Here is a 16,551-nt window from a genome sequence, read left to right as displayed (position 1 = left end):
CTCTGGGTGTGCGAGTGACTGTATGGGTGTGTGAGTAGTTTTGTGTGATGGGTGGGTGTGTAAGCTTCTGTGTGAGTGGATGTATCAGTGTCTGTATGGGTGTGAGTAGGTGTATGGATTTGTGAGTGGTTGTATGGGTGTAGGAGGATGGGTTTGTGTTTTTTTTTAATTGGGGTCTGGAACCCTGGATCTACCGCAGATTCACTCAGGCCACGCCGAGCGCCACGGTGGATCCGTGGATCCTCACCCCTGGGAAAAAATGTTTTCCCACTATTTCTTCCCCTGCGGGGTCCCTCACAGACCCCTCTATGAGTCAGTACCATGGAGGCAGATAATGTGTGTCTGTGTGTGTGTAAATGCATACATATATGTGTGTGTGTGTGTATATATGTGTGTGTGTGTATATATATATATATATATATATATATGTGTGTGTGTGTGTATATATATATATATATGTTCGAGGCATGTGGGCTGCTGAATTCATATCTGTGCATAGATCGCCCCCTAGTGTTGGGTCCGGATGATTGCACATTGTTGTCCTGGAAGAGTCTTCGAAGTATCACGAGATAGGTGGCGCCTCCCCTGGACTACAGTGCGCATGGGCATCCTCTCCATCCTCAGATTGTCTTTTTTCCGCCATTGGGTTCGGATGTACTTTCGTAACTCACGTTCGGAATCGATATAAAAAACTTTTTTCAAGGCTTAAAGGCCTTAGGGGCGTCGGTATTGTCTTTCGTTCGGTGCCACGTACGTGTTCCAGTACTTCAAGCCGGACGTCGAAGGCCTATTGCCTTTTTTGACACCAAAGGCCCCATCAACGATCTACGATGGAACAGAGCCCGTTCAAACGGTGCCCCGTTTGCAACTCAAAATACCCTCACATCGATGTGCACCCGGTGTGCAATAAATGCCTATCACCGGACCACGACGAGGCCAGCTGCATGGCCTGTTCTCGATTCAGGTTGAAGAAAACACTTCGGCTTCGACGCGCAGCGAGACATTCGGCGCGGAAGACAGCGCCCGACCCAGAGAACATCTTCGAGGCGGAGGACGACGAGGGCGTAGAAGAAGAGGATCCTGATCAACAGTTGGACCCCGCGTCGGAGCAAAACACAAACTATGATGAGGACGAAGACGAAGACTACGTCCATGATGAAGACGTCGTCGAGGTAGGAGACGACGCACAAGCCATCGGAGCCGTCGATGACGACTCAAGCGATGAGCAAGGCCCAACCGCAATCGCGAGGCCCGGTAATGACACTGTACCTTCCAAGGCTCAGGTCGAGGCATCGCCGGAATGCCTTAGCCAAGCTCTTCATCCACATTCTATAGCCCCGCTTCAAGGCCCGGCTAAGAATATTTCTAAAGAGCCATCGGTCGATCAACCACAATCAGCGGTGAAATCGAAACCGACAGAAGCTAAATCGAAACCGAAACTGATAAAAACAGTCATCTGATCGACGACTTCGGATCCAATCAAATTGAAGAGTGTCATCGACCCCTCGGGGTCAAAAGGGGGTGTCGGACCGAAGATCGGATCGACAAAGCCTGTATCTAAAGTCAAGCACGTCACGCTGACGCCGTCGACGTCCAAGTCCAAAGATGGCGACACTGACAAAGGACTCAAGGCTCAGAAGACTATTGATCCGAAGCTTCAGGCCTCCAAGCCACTAATGGTCAAGGCCTTCGAGTCGAAAAGCAAACTCGACCCGAAAGAGCATAACAAGTCGAAGCAAAAGAGCGTGCCTGCTGCGCACCAACAGCGCGAGTCGACGCATGGCCACGAACAGCATCCTGATAAAACGAAGTCGGTCGCATCGTAGGCGGCGCCAACCTCAAAGCAGGTCAGTCCGTCTCCAAGGCCTACGCCACCAATAAAGTACGGACTGCCCCCGACTGCGCGCCCTGAGGCTTTCCAGCTACAAACAAGCACCAACACAACAACAAAATCGTCGGTGGCCTCAAGGACCCAGCCCATGGGAGAGGACGTGGTGTTCCCTGCGCCCTCCTATGATAATCAGTCGAAACTTTTCATCGACTCCTATACTGGAAGACTCACTATTTCTAAACGAAAGATCATTCCAGAACATCCTATGGAGTCATACAAAATACCACTCAAAAATAAAAGGGACTCTGCTACCTCGCCTGCTCTTTTTGAACCTATTGAGTCATATGGACAGGAATATACCTATTCTCCCACACATACCACTGAGGATGTGGGGGAGGGATACAATGAGGATGAATTTAATTATCCTATTGACACAGATCAAGAGGAGTCTCAACCCTTTGACTGACCCTGTTGACCCTAGTGAGCCACACGCCACACCTGACACTCAGTCCTATACAGTCAAAACCTCGCCTACTGAAGATACGGCTGCGTTTAACGCATTAATTGTGTAGGGCAGCCATTAACCATGATGTAGAAATGCACGCTGACCCGGTAGAAGAGGACTTTTTGTTTGATACTTTCTCAACTTCAGAAAGATCGGTAAAAACATTACCTATGCTTAAGGGTGTCCTTAAACACGCTGGTGACATTTTCAAAGAAACCACAAGGGCACGGGTTGTAAACCCCAGGATTGAACGGAAGTACAGGCCTGCGCCTGTAGACCCTACGTATATCAAAGTCCAGCTTCCATTGGACTCCTTGGTGGTTGCTAATGCTCGTAAGAGAGCGAACTCTCAAACAAGTGGTGATGCTCCTCCTCCGGACAAAGAATCCAAAATCTTGGAAGCTTCTGGCAAACGTGTAGCGGCTCAAGCGGCAAATATTTGGAGAATCTCAAATACACAGGCCCTATTAGCCAGATATGATAGGGCTCATTACGACACGTTAGAGCAGCTACTACAACACCTGCCTGACGCTTATAAGGAGGGAGCAGAAATGCTAATACAGGAAGGGAAGCTAATTACAAACGCATCCATTAAATGTGCGCTAGATGCGGCAGACGCAGCAGCTAGGGCCATCAACACAAGTGTGATGCTCAGAAGGCATGCCTGGCTCCGTATCTCTGGATTCAAGCCAGAGATCCAAACAACTTTACTCAATCAGCCAGTTAACCCTGACTTTCTATTTGGTCCCGATGTAGACACAACCCTAGAAAGAATTAAGAAAGACACTGAGACAGCCAAATCCATGGGAGCTCTGCAGTCACAGCAGTTCAGGGGCGGTTCCTTTCGTCGCTCCGGTAACAGGGGAGCTTCTAGAGGTCAAGCATCACAGCAAGCCCAATACAACAAAGGAAGAACACAAACCACCTATAACAAAAGCAATAGGGGTGGATACCGTGGGAACAGCACCAAAGGCAGAGGACGAGAAAATAATAATGCCAGATCCTCCGCCACCAATAAACAGTGACGTCTTGTCACTGCCCCCAGACCATATAACACCGGTCAGGGGAAGACTTCAGCAGTTCCTGCCAGTCTGGGAAGGCATTACCACAGACAGGTGGGTGAGACAACTTATCCAATACGGCTATTGTCTAGAACTAACCTCCACTCCACCCAACATACCCCCAAGGCACCGTCCTATGTCCGCAGAGCACATGCGCTTATTGCAGCAAGAAGTCATCTGCATGCTGCAAAAAGGGGCCATAGAACTCGTGCCTTTGGAACAACAGGGTACAGGGGTGTACTCACTGTACTTCTTTATCCCAAAAAAGGACGGGTCTCTCAGGCTCATTCTAGACCTCAGACCCTTGAACCAATACATCTTGTCAGAACATTGTTACATGCTCACTTTGTAGCAGGTTCTACCATTGCCCAGTCAGGGGGATTTCCTAGCAACCCTAGACCTAAAGGACGCATATTTCCACATTCCAATTCACCCAGGTCACAGGAAATATCTCAGATTCACCATAAACAACCAGCATTACCAGTTCAAGGTCCTGCCTTTCGGGGTCACTACAGCCCCCAGAGTGTTTACCAAGTGCTTAGCGACGGTAGCTGCGCACCTTCGGAGACAACACATCCATGTCTATCCTTATCTGGACGACTGGCTTATCCAAGCGAAGTCAGCCCAGCAATGTGCCAGCCACATGTCCCGCACAATTCACCTCCTGCACAGTCTAGGATTTTCACTAAATTACCCAAAATCTCATCTTCAACCCGCAAATGTACAACAGTACCTAGGCGCGGAAATAAACACCCTAGCAGCAACAGCACAGCCAAATTCAGCAAAAATCAACAGCATGCAACTGCTGATTCAACAATTCAGGCACCATCACTCACTCCCAGCGCAAATGTTTATGCAGCTAATAGGCATGATGGCCTCCTGCATCTTTATAGTCCCTCACGCGAGGCTACACATGCGTCCGCTTCAGGAGTGCTTGGCACGACAGTGGAACCAGGCTCAGGGACATCTGAAGGACCTAGTGTTGGTGACCGGTTGTGCTCACAACTCTCTGCATTGGTGGAACACACAAAACCTTTGCAGGGGACGACTGTTCCAAGAGCCGGTACCACAGATAGTGCTGACGACGGACGCATCTCTCCAAGGCTTGGGAGCGCATGTCCTCCATTATACGGTGCAGGGACTATGGACGACACAGCAGCAGAAGATGCACATCAACCTACTGGAACTGATTTCAATCTTCATGGCGATGAAGGCATTCAAATTGCATTTGTGCAACAAAGTCGTGCTGATCCGGACGGACAACATGACTGCAATGTATTACATCCAAAAACAGGGGGGTACACACTCCCCACAATTGTCACACCTAGCCCAGAGCATGTGGAAGTGGGCCATTCAGAGAAACATCTTCCTCATAGCGGAACACCTCCCGGGCAAGGACAACCAGATAGCGGACCTGCTCAGCAGGCACAGCCATCAACTGCACGAGTGGGAGATTCATCCCTCTGTGCTACACCGTATTTCCAGCAGTGGGGTCATCCAGAGATGGACCTATTCGCCACAAAAGAAAACGCAAAATGCCAAACCTTCGCCGCCAGGTTCCCACACCCGCAGTCTCAGGGCAATGCGATATGGATGAACTGGTCAAACAGATTTGCGTACGCTTTTCCTCCAGCACCGCTCATACCGCTGGTAGCGCGCAAACTGCGGCAGCACTCAATGACACTCATCCTAGTTGCCCCGACATGGGCAAGACAGGCATGGTACACCACGTTCCTAGAACTTTCAGTGGTGCCTCACCAACGACTGCGACTCACACCCAGATATATGCTTCCTGACAGAAACCTGGTTAACCCCCCCTACTGCCCCGGCAATCAACATCGCGATTCCGGTTGGGTACAAATTTATCCACTTGGACAGAGTGGGGAAAATGGGGGGGGGGGGTTGCCATAGCATTTAAAGAGAACTTAAAGGTCCAATGGTTAGACACGCTTAGGACTGAGAAGCTGAGATAGGCCTTTTTAGGATTTCCACCTCACCCTCAAAAACCTGGGAGGGGGCACTTTTGTATCGCCCACCTGGTCCAAAATTGAACGTTGTCAATTTTTTGACAGAGTTCATAGCCACACAGGTTATGGCCTCTAGTAGTTTTATACTGTTGGGGGATTTCAACTATCATGGAGAAGCTCTCCATGATCCAGAAGTGGCTCAGTTGTTTTCAGGATTATCAGATATGGGTCTGGTACAGTATGTCCTAGGCCCAACGCACACGGCCGGACATACATTGGATATGCTATTCTCTAATATTAAAAACGTACAATTCCTAGATGCCCAGCTCTTGACCTGGACAGACCATTATCTGATCTGCCCTGAGGCAAGTAAACGTGGACATGAACAACGGCCTACATCAAAAAAAACTCAGAGAGTTAGATCATGGAAGAAGCTCACTGCGGAAGCATTTGAGAGAAAGTTTCAGCTCTTGGAGAATCGGGCCAAGGAATTAGGGGATCAGGACACGGAGGAACTACTGGCCAATTTCAATCGGGCTCTGACTCAGATCTTGGATATGGTTATCTTAGAAGAAAACTTGAAGCCAGGACTTCGCCGGGACTCAGCACCTTGGTACTCGGGGGCTCTAAAAATTTAAAAATCCTCCTGTAAAACTCTGGGGAGACAATGGAGACGATCTAAAAAAGAGGGGGACAAAAGGATCTACAAAAAGGCCTTAGCAGGTTACCACCACAATATCAAGACTGCCAGATGTGTTTACATCCAGGTGCAAATAGAGCAGGCAGGGAACTCCTCAAAAACACTGTTTGATATAGTGAAGGGTTTCTCTTCCCTGCAGGCCTGCAAACAATCACTGGTAGAAACGCAGGAGCTCTGCGATGCATTAGCCACCTATTTCCAGGATAAGATCACTCTGATCTATGAGAACTTTCCTAAAGATAAAAGTATCAGTTTAGCTCAGCCCAACGCTAATAAAATGACGTCTGGGAATCGTCTCAATCGGTTCGATCCTATTATGCGGCAGGATGTTATCCGTCATCTTCAAGCAGCTAAATTGGGATCCCCGAGTGACATCTTTCCGCCCTACGCCATGGTCTTGATTGCAACGAGCTGTGCACCGGCCATTCAGGAGATTAACTCCTCAATTGCCAGTGGCTATATTCCCATGGCATGGAAGGAAGCCCATGTGCGCTCTATCCTTAAGAAACCATCAGCAGACCCCGCAGTCCTAAGTAATTATAGGCCAATATCGTTACTTCCTCTGTTAGCAAAGATATTGGAGACTCATAATAACACACAATTGAGCCAGTATCTGGAGTCCAATAACATTCTGGACATATCACAGTCCGGTTTTCGGCCGGGATTTAGCACAGAGACGGCCATCTTAGCAGTCACTGACTCCATCAGGCGGACGCTGAATGGAGGGGGATCAGTGATGCTTATCCTTCTGGACCTCTCCGCAGCATTCGATACTGTTTCACATCGACTGCTTGCGGAGAGGCTACAGGACTGTGGGATCGGCGACCTGGCCTTGAAGTGGCTCATCCATTTTCTGGCCTACAGGAAACAACAGGTTATGATGGGCCCTTTCAGGTCATATAAGTTTTGTTGGAGAGAGGGGTTCCACAGGGCTCATGCTTGAGTCCTACCCTCTTCAATGTTCATATGGCCCCGCTAGCTGGAGTAGTACGGCAATATGGGTTTGAGGTCGTCTCATATGCAGACGACACTCAACTGATTTTTCCTATTGGGAAAAATCTGGCGGAGGAAAAAGTGCGCTTCTCACAAGGAATGCTGGCCATTGCAAATTGGATGGCAGAGTCCTGCCTCCAATTAAACCCAGGAAAGACTTAACTAATGTTTCTGGGGAAAACACAGGATCTGATTCTGGATGACTGGTGGCCGGCTGAGCTGGGCACGGCGCCAGCGCCCGCGTCTCAGTAAAAAGCCTAGGAATTCAGCTGGATGAAAGCCTGTCAATGAAGAACAATGTCAGCAAGATAATGAGCTCCTGTTATTATAGCCGCCGGAAAATTATCCCATACCTTCCCCTGAGCCACCGTAGGACGGTGGTCCAGGCCTTAGTAATCAGCCGGATGGACTATGGTAACACTTTGTTGGCAGAAGTAGGGGACACGCAGTTAGCAAAGCTCCAAGTTATTCAAAACACGGCCGCTAGGATGGTCTTAAATAGTCTCCCTGACACACCATCTCTTCCTTTATTGAGGGAACTACACTGGCTGCCAGTCAAAAAGAGATCTTTCTTTAAGACACGCTGTCTGGTTTATAAAGCTAGGAGGGAAACCGGCCCTAAGTACCTACAAAATAAAATCTGTAAACTGACATCATGCTGTAACCTAAGACCTAAGATCTAACGGAAAGGCTCTCCTATCAATCCCACACATCCAACGGACTCGCCTGGGAGGTAGAGCTTTTTCATATGTAGGCCCCAAATATTGATACTACCTACCAGAAGCTCTCCGTAAATCACCATCTTACCTGATCTTTAGGAAACATCTGAAAGCCTTCTTATACTGATGTCACTTTTTGGCGCTTTGTTGTTCTCGGCAATTGGACTAGGTAGCGTGGAGATGCCCCGGGGTGATTCATGCGCTTTACAAAACATATATATATGTATATATATGAACCTCCTTCCAAAAAAAGAAGCAGAGACCCAGGAGGATGCAGTCGGAAGCCTTTTTATTAATTTTGAAACTGGCGAATGCATTTCGGCAGACTCCTGCCTTCTTCAGCGCCCAAAGCGTTCCATCGGTATTGCCACAAGCTGAAGGTAAGTCCCTCCTCCTTATGTCTTGCTGTAACAAGCCCGCTCCACCCCCTGTAAAGTGGTTGCACACCTGTGTGGAGTCCCGTGAGTGAAAGAAGACTCCATATCCCAGAATCCAATGTAGTGGACCCTCGAAGGTGGTTCACTGAAAAAAAGCAAAGGTTATATGGACGTTCTAGTTAGGCTAAGGTTCCACTTGTACAAAACCAGTGAAATTTATCACTGATAGTTAGCTGAGCCAACTATAACTTACGTGCGCAATGCACTGCTTATGACCTCACGTATAACATCACTCATGACAAGTTGCATGCCCCAATCCCTCTCTCCTGGCCTCCATTGTCCTTTTTGCTGCCACTCCCTTCTGCTCTCCACACTTTGTTTTGCTGTTACTGCTCCTCCTGCCTGCCCGCGTGGTCTATTGTGAAGCCCCATCCCCTGCCCTCTTTTGCGTGTGTCCAGCCCCTACCTTCTGTCCTCCATGGTCCTTTGTGCATGCCCCTGTCTCCTCCCGCTTGCCGACCATGGACGTTGTGCTGCCGGTAACCCTCCTGCTTGCCATGCATGGTTTTGTGCGCCACATCCCCTCCCACCTGCCCTGTGTAGTCAGTTTGCTGCCTTTGACCCACCTTTCCTCCAGTGTCTGTGTGTATGCCATTATAGTCTCACTGTGACCCTCCATGGTGTGTTGTGCTTCCAGTGCCCATCCCTCCTGCCCTCCATGGTGAGCTTGTTGCTCCTGCCCTGCCGCCTCGCCCCTGGCCTCTATTTTGCATGTGCAGACCACTATACTCTGCCTTCGTGCCTTGTCTGGTCCTTTTTCGTGCCCCTGCCTCCTCCTTCCTGCCCTTCGTGGTCTGTTATGTTGCAACTGTGCCGCCTGTCTGTCCAGTATGGTCTTAGTAATCAATGAGGAGGGAATGAGAAGCTGTGATCCATTCAGCTTCCAGTGGTTAGTACAAAAATCAAAGAGGGGGAGAATGGACCACTTGTCCTGTAAAACCAGGGTCTTTGTTCGTGTGGGAACTGTCATAAAAACCCTCATACATGTACACAGGCCATTGGCGGTACTGTTACAGCATCATCATTGGGTCTTTTTCTTTGTAAATATGCTGACCTCCACCTGGAGGAAGACCTACTGGTTTGTCAGTAGTGGTCAGGAATGAAAAAAGAGGGTATGCTCATGCTCTTGTGTAGTGAATTAAAATTCCCTGCAACACTTTTATCACAGGTATTTATTGGAGAAGTTGTGAGGTGGGAAATTAAAAACGGTAGTGGCGCGTGTGTAGATCCAGTTACTAATCTACCGCACTGTTATGGTTCAACATGTTTCAGCCTCGTGGATACTCTAGAGGCTTTCGTCAGGACCGAGGCGTGTTCCTAAGAGCGCATTATGGCTCCTCACAGAGAGGTGTACTCGCCACCCTTGCAGTATTAGGTCAAATTTGTAGTAGCTGTACCTAAAGGGAAAAAGAAATGCGCAGTTGCATTTTTATATATTACCTCATAGTACAATCATGCTTGAATCTGCATATGAAGCGCTGACACAATGGTGTTAAACATTTCAAATCACCATACTCTGGATGAGATCATTTTGCGTCTAAATTGCGCAATAGGTGAATACAACTAAACTGGGCTTAATCAAGAGTGAATGGCGAGTGTGCCAAGGAGGGGTCTCGGAGAGGAATCTGTTTGGGTCCATCAGATTCTTTTAATTTAAGAACTCCCTGAAGATTTCACTCCTTTGGCTGGACAGGATGTGAAACCTTTCAATTAAATGTTTTTGTTCTTTCTCTATTTTTCTTAAAAGGTGACATGTTCAATTTGCCTGCTAGATCCTTTCTGGGGCAAATCCAATTTTTCCATACGGGCACAATCAAACTTAAAAAATGTTCGGGACAAATCCAGACTTAAGTGTGCAAATGTCCTTGCCACCCAACTGCACATCTGCCTAAAATGATGTTTTAACAGGGTCTCTGTAGTCAAAGACCCACAAACTGGATTCCTTAACAAGCAGGATAGTTTCAGCAAAAGCCTCAAAATACACTGGGCCATAGTGGTTTACTGTTAATCGTGGAAAATAGTGACCCACAGTGATGCATCTCAGCAGCCGGTCTGTTAGTGTAGGAACAAGTACAGACTATTCTCAAGTTGAATTGGTAGAACAGCATTTCCTGCACAGCAGTTACTGTCTTGAGTAAGGGAAGTGATTTACATTTTCATGTGTGCAGTTATATGAGTGAAAATTGTGACTCTGACATCAAGGGCAGGGTTATGTAAATCCGAGGGCCTATTCCCTTTGCAGGAGGCACAGGTTTAAGAAATAAATGCATAAACTGGAGTGTCTAAAGTCACTTTAGTTTGTGTCCGGTTTAACATACCATGCAAATATAATGACGCCTCATCATGGTCACAAAGATAATATAACTTTATCATATATTTTCATGTATACTTGTTTATTTCCCATTCATTTTAAAATGAAAAATGCGATCTCCAACCATTGAAATGAGCTAAAGATGGCAGACTGACCCACCGTCTTTCCTACCATCTTAGGGCCAGATGTATCAAAGGATTTTACCCATTCTGTGTCTATGGGAAAATGTGTTCATACATATGGCCCAAAGTCCCTTCATATTTTCAGTTATGTGACTTTTTTTCAGTCAGAAATCTGTTTTATGTTGTCAGCAGTTGTCTGAAATCTGTTTCATGGTCACACCCCTCTCTCTTGTTTGTGTTCTTGCCTATGCATGAAAGAATGATAGACTGGAGCGAAGGCAGATATTTCTCTGTGAAGTTTCAAAGCAACCGTTAGGCCCTGGCACAGAATTGTTGCTCAAGCTGCACTGATCGTTGCCTGCAAATAAGGCACAAGTGCCACTTAATGATCAGATTTACAAACCTTTGTCTTCATGACCTTGTCAAGTTGGTGCCCCTCTAAATAGAATTGTATTGTTATAGGAACACTGGAGGGGGTTTCATATAACGTTAGACGTAGGATACATCTTTTTTAAAATGTGATTAATTTGATCTTAAATTTAAATAAAACATTTTTAGACCCCACACTAGTTTCCTTTATCGTCTATTGATAAAGATTCTAGAGTTCTTGAACTGTAAAATTGGCTAGAAGAAGGCAGTTCAGAAGACAAATTAAACTTCTGTGAAACTCGGTAGTAATAAATCTAAAACGGACAAAAAGGGTTTTTCAGAAGCGTTAATTTAAATCCGTTACTCTTTCCAACCATAAGAGAGAAAAAATCGAATCCAGACCAATCAGAAATCATCCAGTCAGTTTCGAATGGAAAAAGGCACACCGAAAAAAAGAAGCTGCTATTTTAAAAAACCCGCCCTTAATTCTTTTTCTTTTTGTAGCTTAGACGGGCTACAGTGCATGACCCAGCAACGGGAAAGTTGACCACCGCACAGTACAGAGTCTCTAAAAGGTAAGGGTCAAGCTGTCTAAAGATTAGATGAATTTGACATTCATAATAAAATTGAAAGGGTATTTTTTAAGAGTATTCATATTTATATCTGTTCTAAAATGCAGCTCTTAATTTCCCACAGTAGATGAGACCACAGTCTAGCTTAAATTAGGGCATAACATTTTTTGCCTCAGTCCACGGTCTCACAGGTATATTTTACCTGAATAGTAACATAATTATATGTTTTACTAGGGATTAACAGCTGCCAACAGCTAGGCAATATATAGTTTACCGGAATAAATGTAGTTATTAGTAGTGTGATAGCATTTGAATGTAGGCTCTCTATTTGGATACACTTCTTCAGTATCGCAGTCTCTAGCACATCAGCTTGAAAGTAATCTATTTAAGAATAGGATTTTTTACGATGAATGGATTTTATCTTTCATTCAATAATGTTAATTTCGATTACGCATGTGTAACATGTGGAACTGACCAATACTATGGTTCCCATAAAGGCAGCCATCCAAAATGTGACCTCTCTAGTTAGAGCAATAAAATCAAAATAAAACTTCATTCTCAATCTACGAACAGTTTGAGAAATTATAGCACAGGCAAAAAACATAAGAGAATGCATTTTTTTCTCCGCCATTTGTCTCTCATCCTTCAGCGTGTAGGATGTTCTACTAACTGGAGAGGAATCGAGATCTGCTTAAAGAGTTCTCAAAACCGGGAATCAGTGTCCTTGACATGCTCATGCTTGATATTTGTGGGTTCGCTTACTACAGACGATCATTCCGACTTGCTAGAGTCCTCTGCTACCCGATCTCACTATAGCAACATAAGTTACATTTCAGAGAATGTAGCTTAGACAGGATTTGAATATTGGTATGTGACTTAAAGGCTATATATGTTTGGGGCTGTGTCCCCTTTATTTTTTGCATGTCTGTAGGAAGACAGTCTTGTGGGTGCGATCTGGGATTTTGAAACATGGTGAGGGTAATCTTCTTTATGTAGGCTGTGCATCTTTAATGAATGTTCTTTTGGACATGAACTTGCTGAACTGTGGCCCTCTATTGGTGGTACTTCCAAGAGACCTTAATCTGGGACAACCCAGAGTTGTTAAATGGGTTTGGTTCTTGCTCTCTAAATAAACAAGCTATTTAACTTTGTTCTTGATTTCGAGTTTCACCCCGAAGTACTCGCAGCTGAAAAATATTACCTGCCAAATTATGGTATTTTACGCTCACTTCCCCGACTGCTCTACTCCCCCCGCCCAGACCCCCTCTCCCTAACAGCTGCAACATATCCCATTAAGTGTTGATGGATTAGTGGTTCAGATGATTGACATGGAGATTGACTGTTTTTGGCCTTTTCTTTACTTTCTCATTTTACCATACTAGTATTTGGCTTATAACACTTGATTTAGGCTTGTGCATTAATCAACTAAAGGAGAATATTACTGGTTCCTTTGCATGGTGTATCATGCATGTCTAGAATAACTTGATGGAACCTGACATGTCCATTAGCTCAGCAAAAAGCAGCCATGTATTGTAATAAATATGACTTAATCAAGAGTGCTTTTGATTTTTCCTCCAGCCTTCCTACTTGGGTGGTTGAACAGATCCATCCTCATGAACAGTGCCTTTCTAAGAGCAGGGCCTAGACGTGTCTTTAAATTGTGGTAGAGCTTTTTACTGGCAGATGAGCAAATTAGTGGCCAGTTATCTCAAGAAAACAGATAATTAAAATGCTCTAACTTGAGACCATTTCTTTATTCTGAAGGCCATACTTTCCGTGCCAAAGGAAAAAAAGATACTATTTTTAAATACAAGGTGTACTATGTGAACAAGGGCTCTATCCTACAGGATGGTAATTGATGAGGTTTTATTTGGCCTTAAACAATATCCTTTTCCAGGACTTGCCTGCAGCAATTCACAACACTGAAGTGAGCAGGCTGGGGTAACTCGGGTCCCATGCTCTTGCAAACAGTCTCACCATGCGTCTGTGGCAGAAACTCTTGGCTGGGGCTTGCCATTTAAAGACCTAATTAAATCTGTGTTAACATCAGTTCGGGTCTAGATGAATATTTAATTGTATTTTAAATTGTATATACATGTGCTTTTATGGTGTTTTTTAATCACTGAATAAAGATTCTTGACTTGACTTAAATTTGAGTGGTTGAGAAATGCATTAGAATATCGAGCTACATGGGAGCAAATACTTTCTCTTAAATTAGACATATAAATGTCTAGGCTTTTCGCTTGTTCTGCTGCTTGCAAAAAATCTGTGTGTCCAAGCAGGTTTTAGTTTCCACATCTTCCCAAGCTGTTAGTTGAACGTTTCCTCTCTAGCTCTCTGCCCTGTTAATGTCTGCTTGGTTTCTGACGTCATGGCATATGGACAGTTTCCCATTCAGGTAGTCAGAAAAGTAAGAGAGGGCTGTGCAACAGCACATGTCTGCCATGCAGTCTCTGAATAAAATTGTCCTGTTTTATCCTCTGTATTTTAATCTTCCGTTAAATGTCCCGTTAGACAATTTAAAAAAGTTTGCAAAGCCTGCAAAATGCAACTTGCAGTAATCCGAGCTTCCACCAATAAACACAAATACGCTTTAATGCTTGAGACGTTACCACAACGTTATCTTTCAAAGGCCCCATCTAGTTTGGAACTTAAATGGTTTACCCGTTTTAACTCCCATGTCTTTTGTATTTGTGGCCTCTATTTAATACTTTCACCTTGTGATTTGGTAAATGGCCTAATTAGTGCAAATTAAGTCTGAGTGAGGTTTAGGTGTTTACCATTAAAGAACATTTATTGTGCAGGAAAATGCTAGTTAATCAAACTCTACTTTAGTTTCTGCCCAGAATCATATCTAAATTACACTTAATACGAACTGTGTATAAGTGACTACTGTATACCGCCTAGAGTGGCTGGTGAGTCCAGTTGCTTACTTTGTTAGTTACGAATGTCCAAAAACTTCAGTAAAAATTGTTTGTCAAGCAAAAAAAAAACACCTCATAAAGTTAAAGAGGCCACTCCACAACCTCAGTTTGTTGAGCTGTATCCAGGTTTATCTTGACAATCTGAACGAGACAATTAGTTATGGATTCCTCTCCTTAGAATTACCCCCAGGCATCAGACTGGATCAGGAGAATTTTTTCCTCCTCATTACCTGTGTGCGTCGATAGGTGGCATCAGTTGACTCCGCATTCATCGTTGGCGTTGTGGTCACTGGAATTATGTTGCTGTATCTACTTATATGCCTCCCTCGCACGCTGACGTCAGTTCTTTCTTTTTCAGTGCCAGTTAGCGCAGATCCAGAGAGAGCGGTACCACTTTTTTACTCCCATTATTTGCGACTTTTGTCAACACATTTTTGAGTCGGTCGACTCCTGGTGCACGGAGGGATGTCACGTCTGACCGGCTTCAAGGTTTGCGACTCCTGTTGCAAATTGATGTCAGTCACAAACCCGTACCTCGTGTGTCTTTGGTGCCTGGAGCGCAACCGCAACCCGAAGTCGTGCTCCGACTGCTGGGCCATAAACCCGAAGTCTTTGCGAGAGCGGTCCAGAAATCTCAAGGCCTGGCAGTCTGCCCACGCCGTTCGAGGTCCCAGTCGAGAGGTAGGTTGCAGGACCGGTCGCTGAGCCACCACCACCATTCGTCATCGAAGTCTTCGTCTTCGCGTAAGTGGAAGCACAAGAAGGTGAAGAAGCATTGTTGCACTTCGCGTTCTCCCTGTCCTTTGGCCGGCTTGACGTGGGAAGCGGAAGGTAGTCGTCCGGCTCTACCCGCGGACCCTGTTGGGTCGACTCCGGCCCTCCCTCCTTTTCCGAGAGTCGGAGTGACCCCTGCCCAGCTTAGCAACTTCTATGAAGCCTTGCATTCCATCTTCGGGCAGCCAGACTTTCGGCGTGCCTTCGGCCCCATGGACTCAGTTAGAGGCTCTAGGCCTTCAATGTCGGCAGCTTCGGCTCCAGCACCGCAGGGCCCCCAACGACCAAGGCCTGGATCCGGATTGGCGCTGGTTGACCTTGTGACACCTCCGGCGCCAAATCCAGTGACTACCCCTTCCTCAGACGCCAGTTGTGTCCCCAGCCCGCGTCGGCCCCGACCTCCCACTCGATGAGAACACTGAGCCAGACTAACTTTGGGACCGGTGCCGACCGGTACGTTTGTACCCCTGTTCTCCCCTGATGTTTCTTACCACCCTGACTGGTTCACAGGAGAGGGTAAGGAGGACTGGGAGGGGTCTGTGGACCCTCTTGCAGACCAGTTGGAGGGACCACACTGGAGAGAGGAGTAAAGTGAGGCCAGTGGTCTGGACGCCTCCCCAGACCGTGGCATGCTATCTGCCCCCCCTACCATGGCTACGGAGGAGGGTGCATCTTACGCAGTGGTGTTGTGTAGGGCAGCCGAGGCCTTAAGCCTCAAGCTTTCTACGGTGGCGGTCAGGACTAACCCCATGACAGAGGTGCTTCAACCATCAGCAGGGAGACCTTGCTGCCATTAAATGAGGCACTTGCGGACATTTTGTTTGGGCACTTGTTCCAAGCCAACATATGATTGCCCGACGTCACCGCCCGGCTCCAGGCGACTCCATTTCCTCTCTTCGCATCCTACCCCTTAGAGCTTGGTAGTCCAAGCCCCAATGTCCAAAGGCGCATTTCCTAATGCACCATCTGATAGGGAACCAAGGTGGTGCAAGGTCTTTCTCAGCGGTGGGGAGAGCCTTGGCTAGATCTATTCACCACCAAAGAGAAGACACAATGTCAGCGGTTCTGCACGTTGGAATTTCCAAGTCGTCACTCGCTAGGCAGCGCTTTTCGCCGCGAGTGGAGTTGCAGTCTTTTGTATGCCGTTCCGCCTATACCACTTCTGCCCATAGTGATGAAGAAGACCAAGCGCGACCGGGCCCAAGTCATTCTTGTGGCCCCGGATTGGGCATGGGGAGTCTAGTTTCCCTAGCTATTTCACATGGC

The 16,551-nt window shown here is 46.4% G+C and overlaps 1 protein-coding gene across 5 annotated transcripts in view; it reads left to right on the top strand.

The window, feature by feature from the left end:
- The window catches only part of P4HA1 (prolyl 4-hydroxylase subunit alpha 1), a 574,677-nt gene that overhangs the window by 429,236 nt on the left and 128,890 nt on the right, over window positions 1-16,551 (top strand). For 2 of the 5 annotated variants that reach the window (XM_078643090.1, XM_078643091.1), the window contains exon 9: window positions 11,520-11,590. The exons of the other annotated variants lie outside the window; for them this stretch is intronic. In XM_078643090.1, the coding sequence (XP_078499216.1) occupies window positions 11,520-11,590 (71 nt within the window). The remainder of the gene's footprint in view (window positions 1-11,519; window positions 11,591-16,551) is intronic. 5 annotated transcript variants of the gene reach the window in all.

Source organism: Lissotriton helveticus, chromosome 5_1 (assembly GCF_964261635.1).
Source record: "Lissotriton helveticus chromosome 5_1, aLisHel1.1, whole genome shotgun sequence".
In the NCBI taxonomy this organism is placed as follows: Eukaryota; Metazoa; Chordata; class Amphibia; order Caudata; family Salamandridae; genus Lissotriton; species Lissotriton helveticus.
This window is presented reverse-complemented; position numbering and strand designations above follow the sequence as displayed.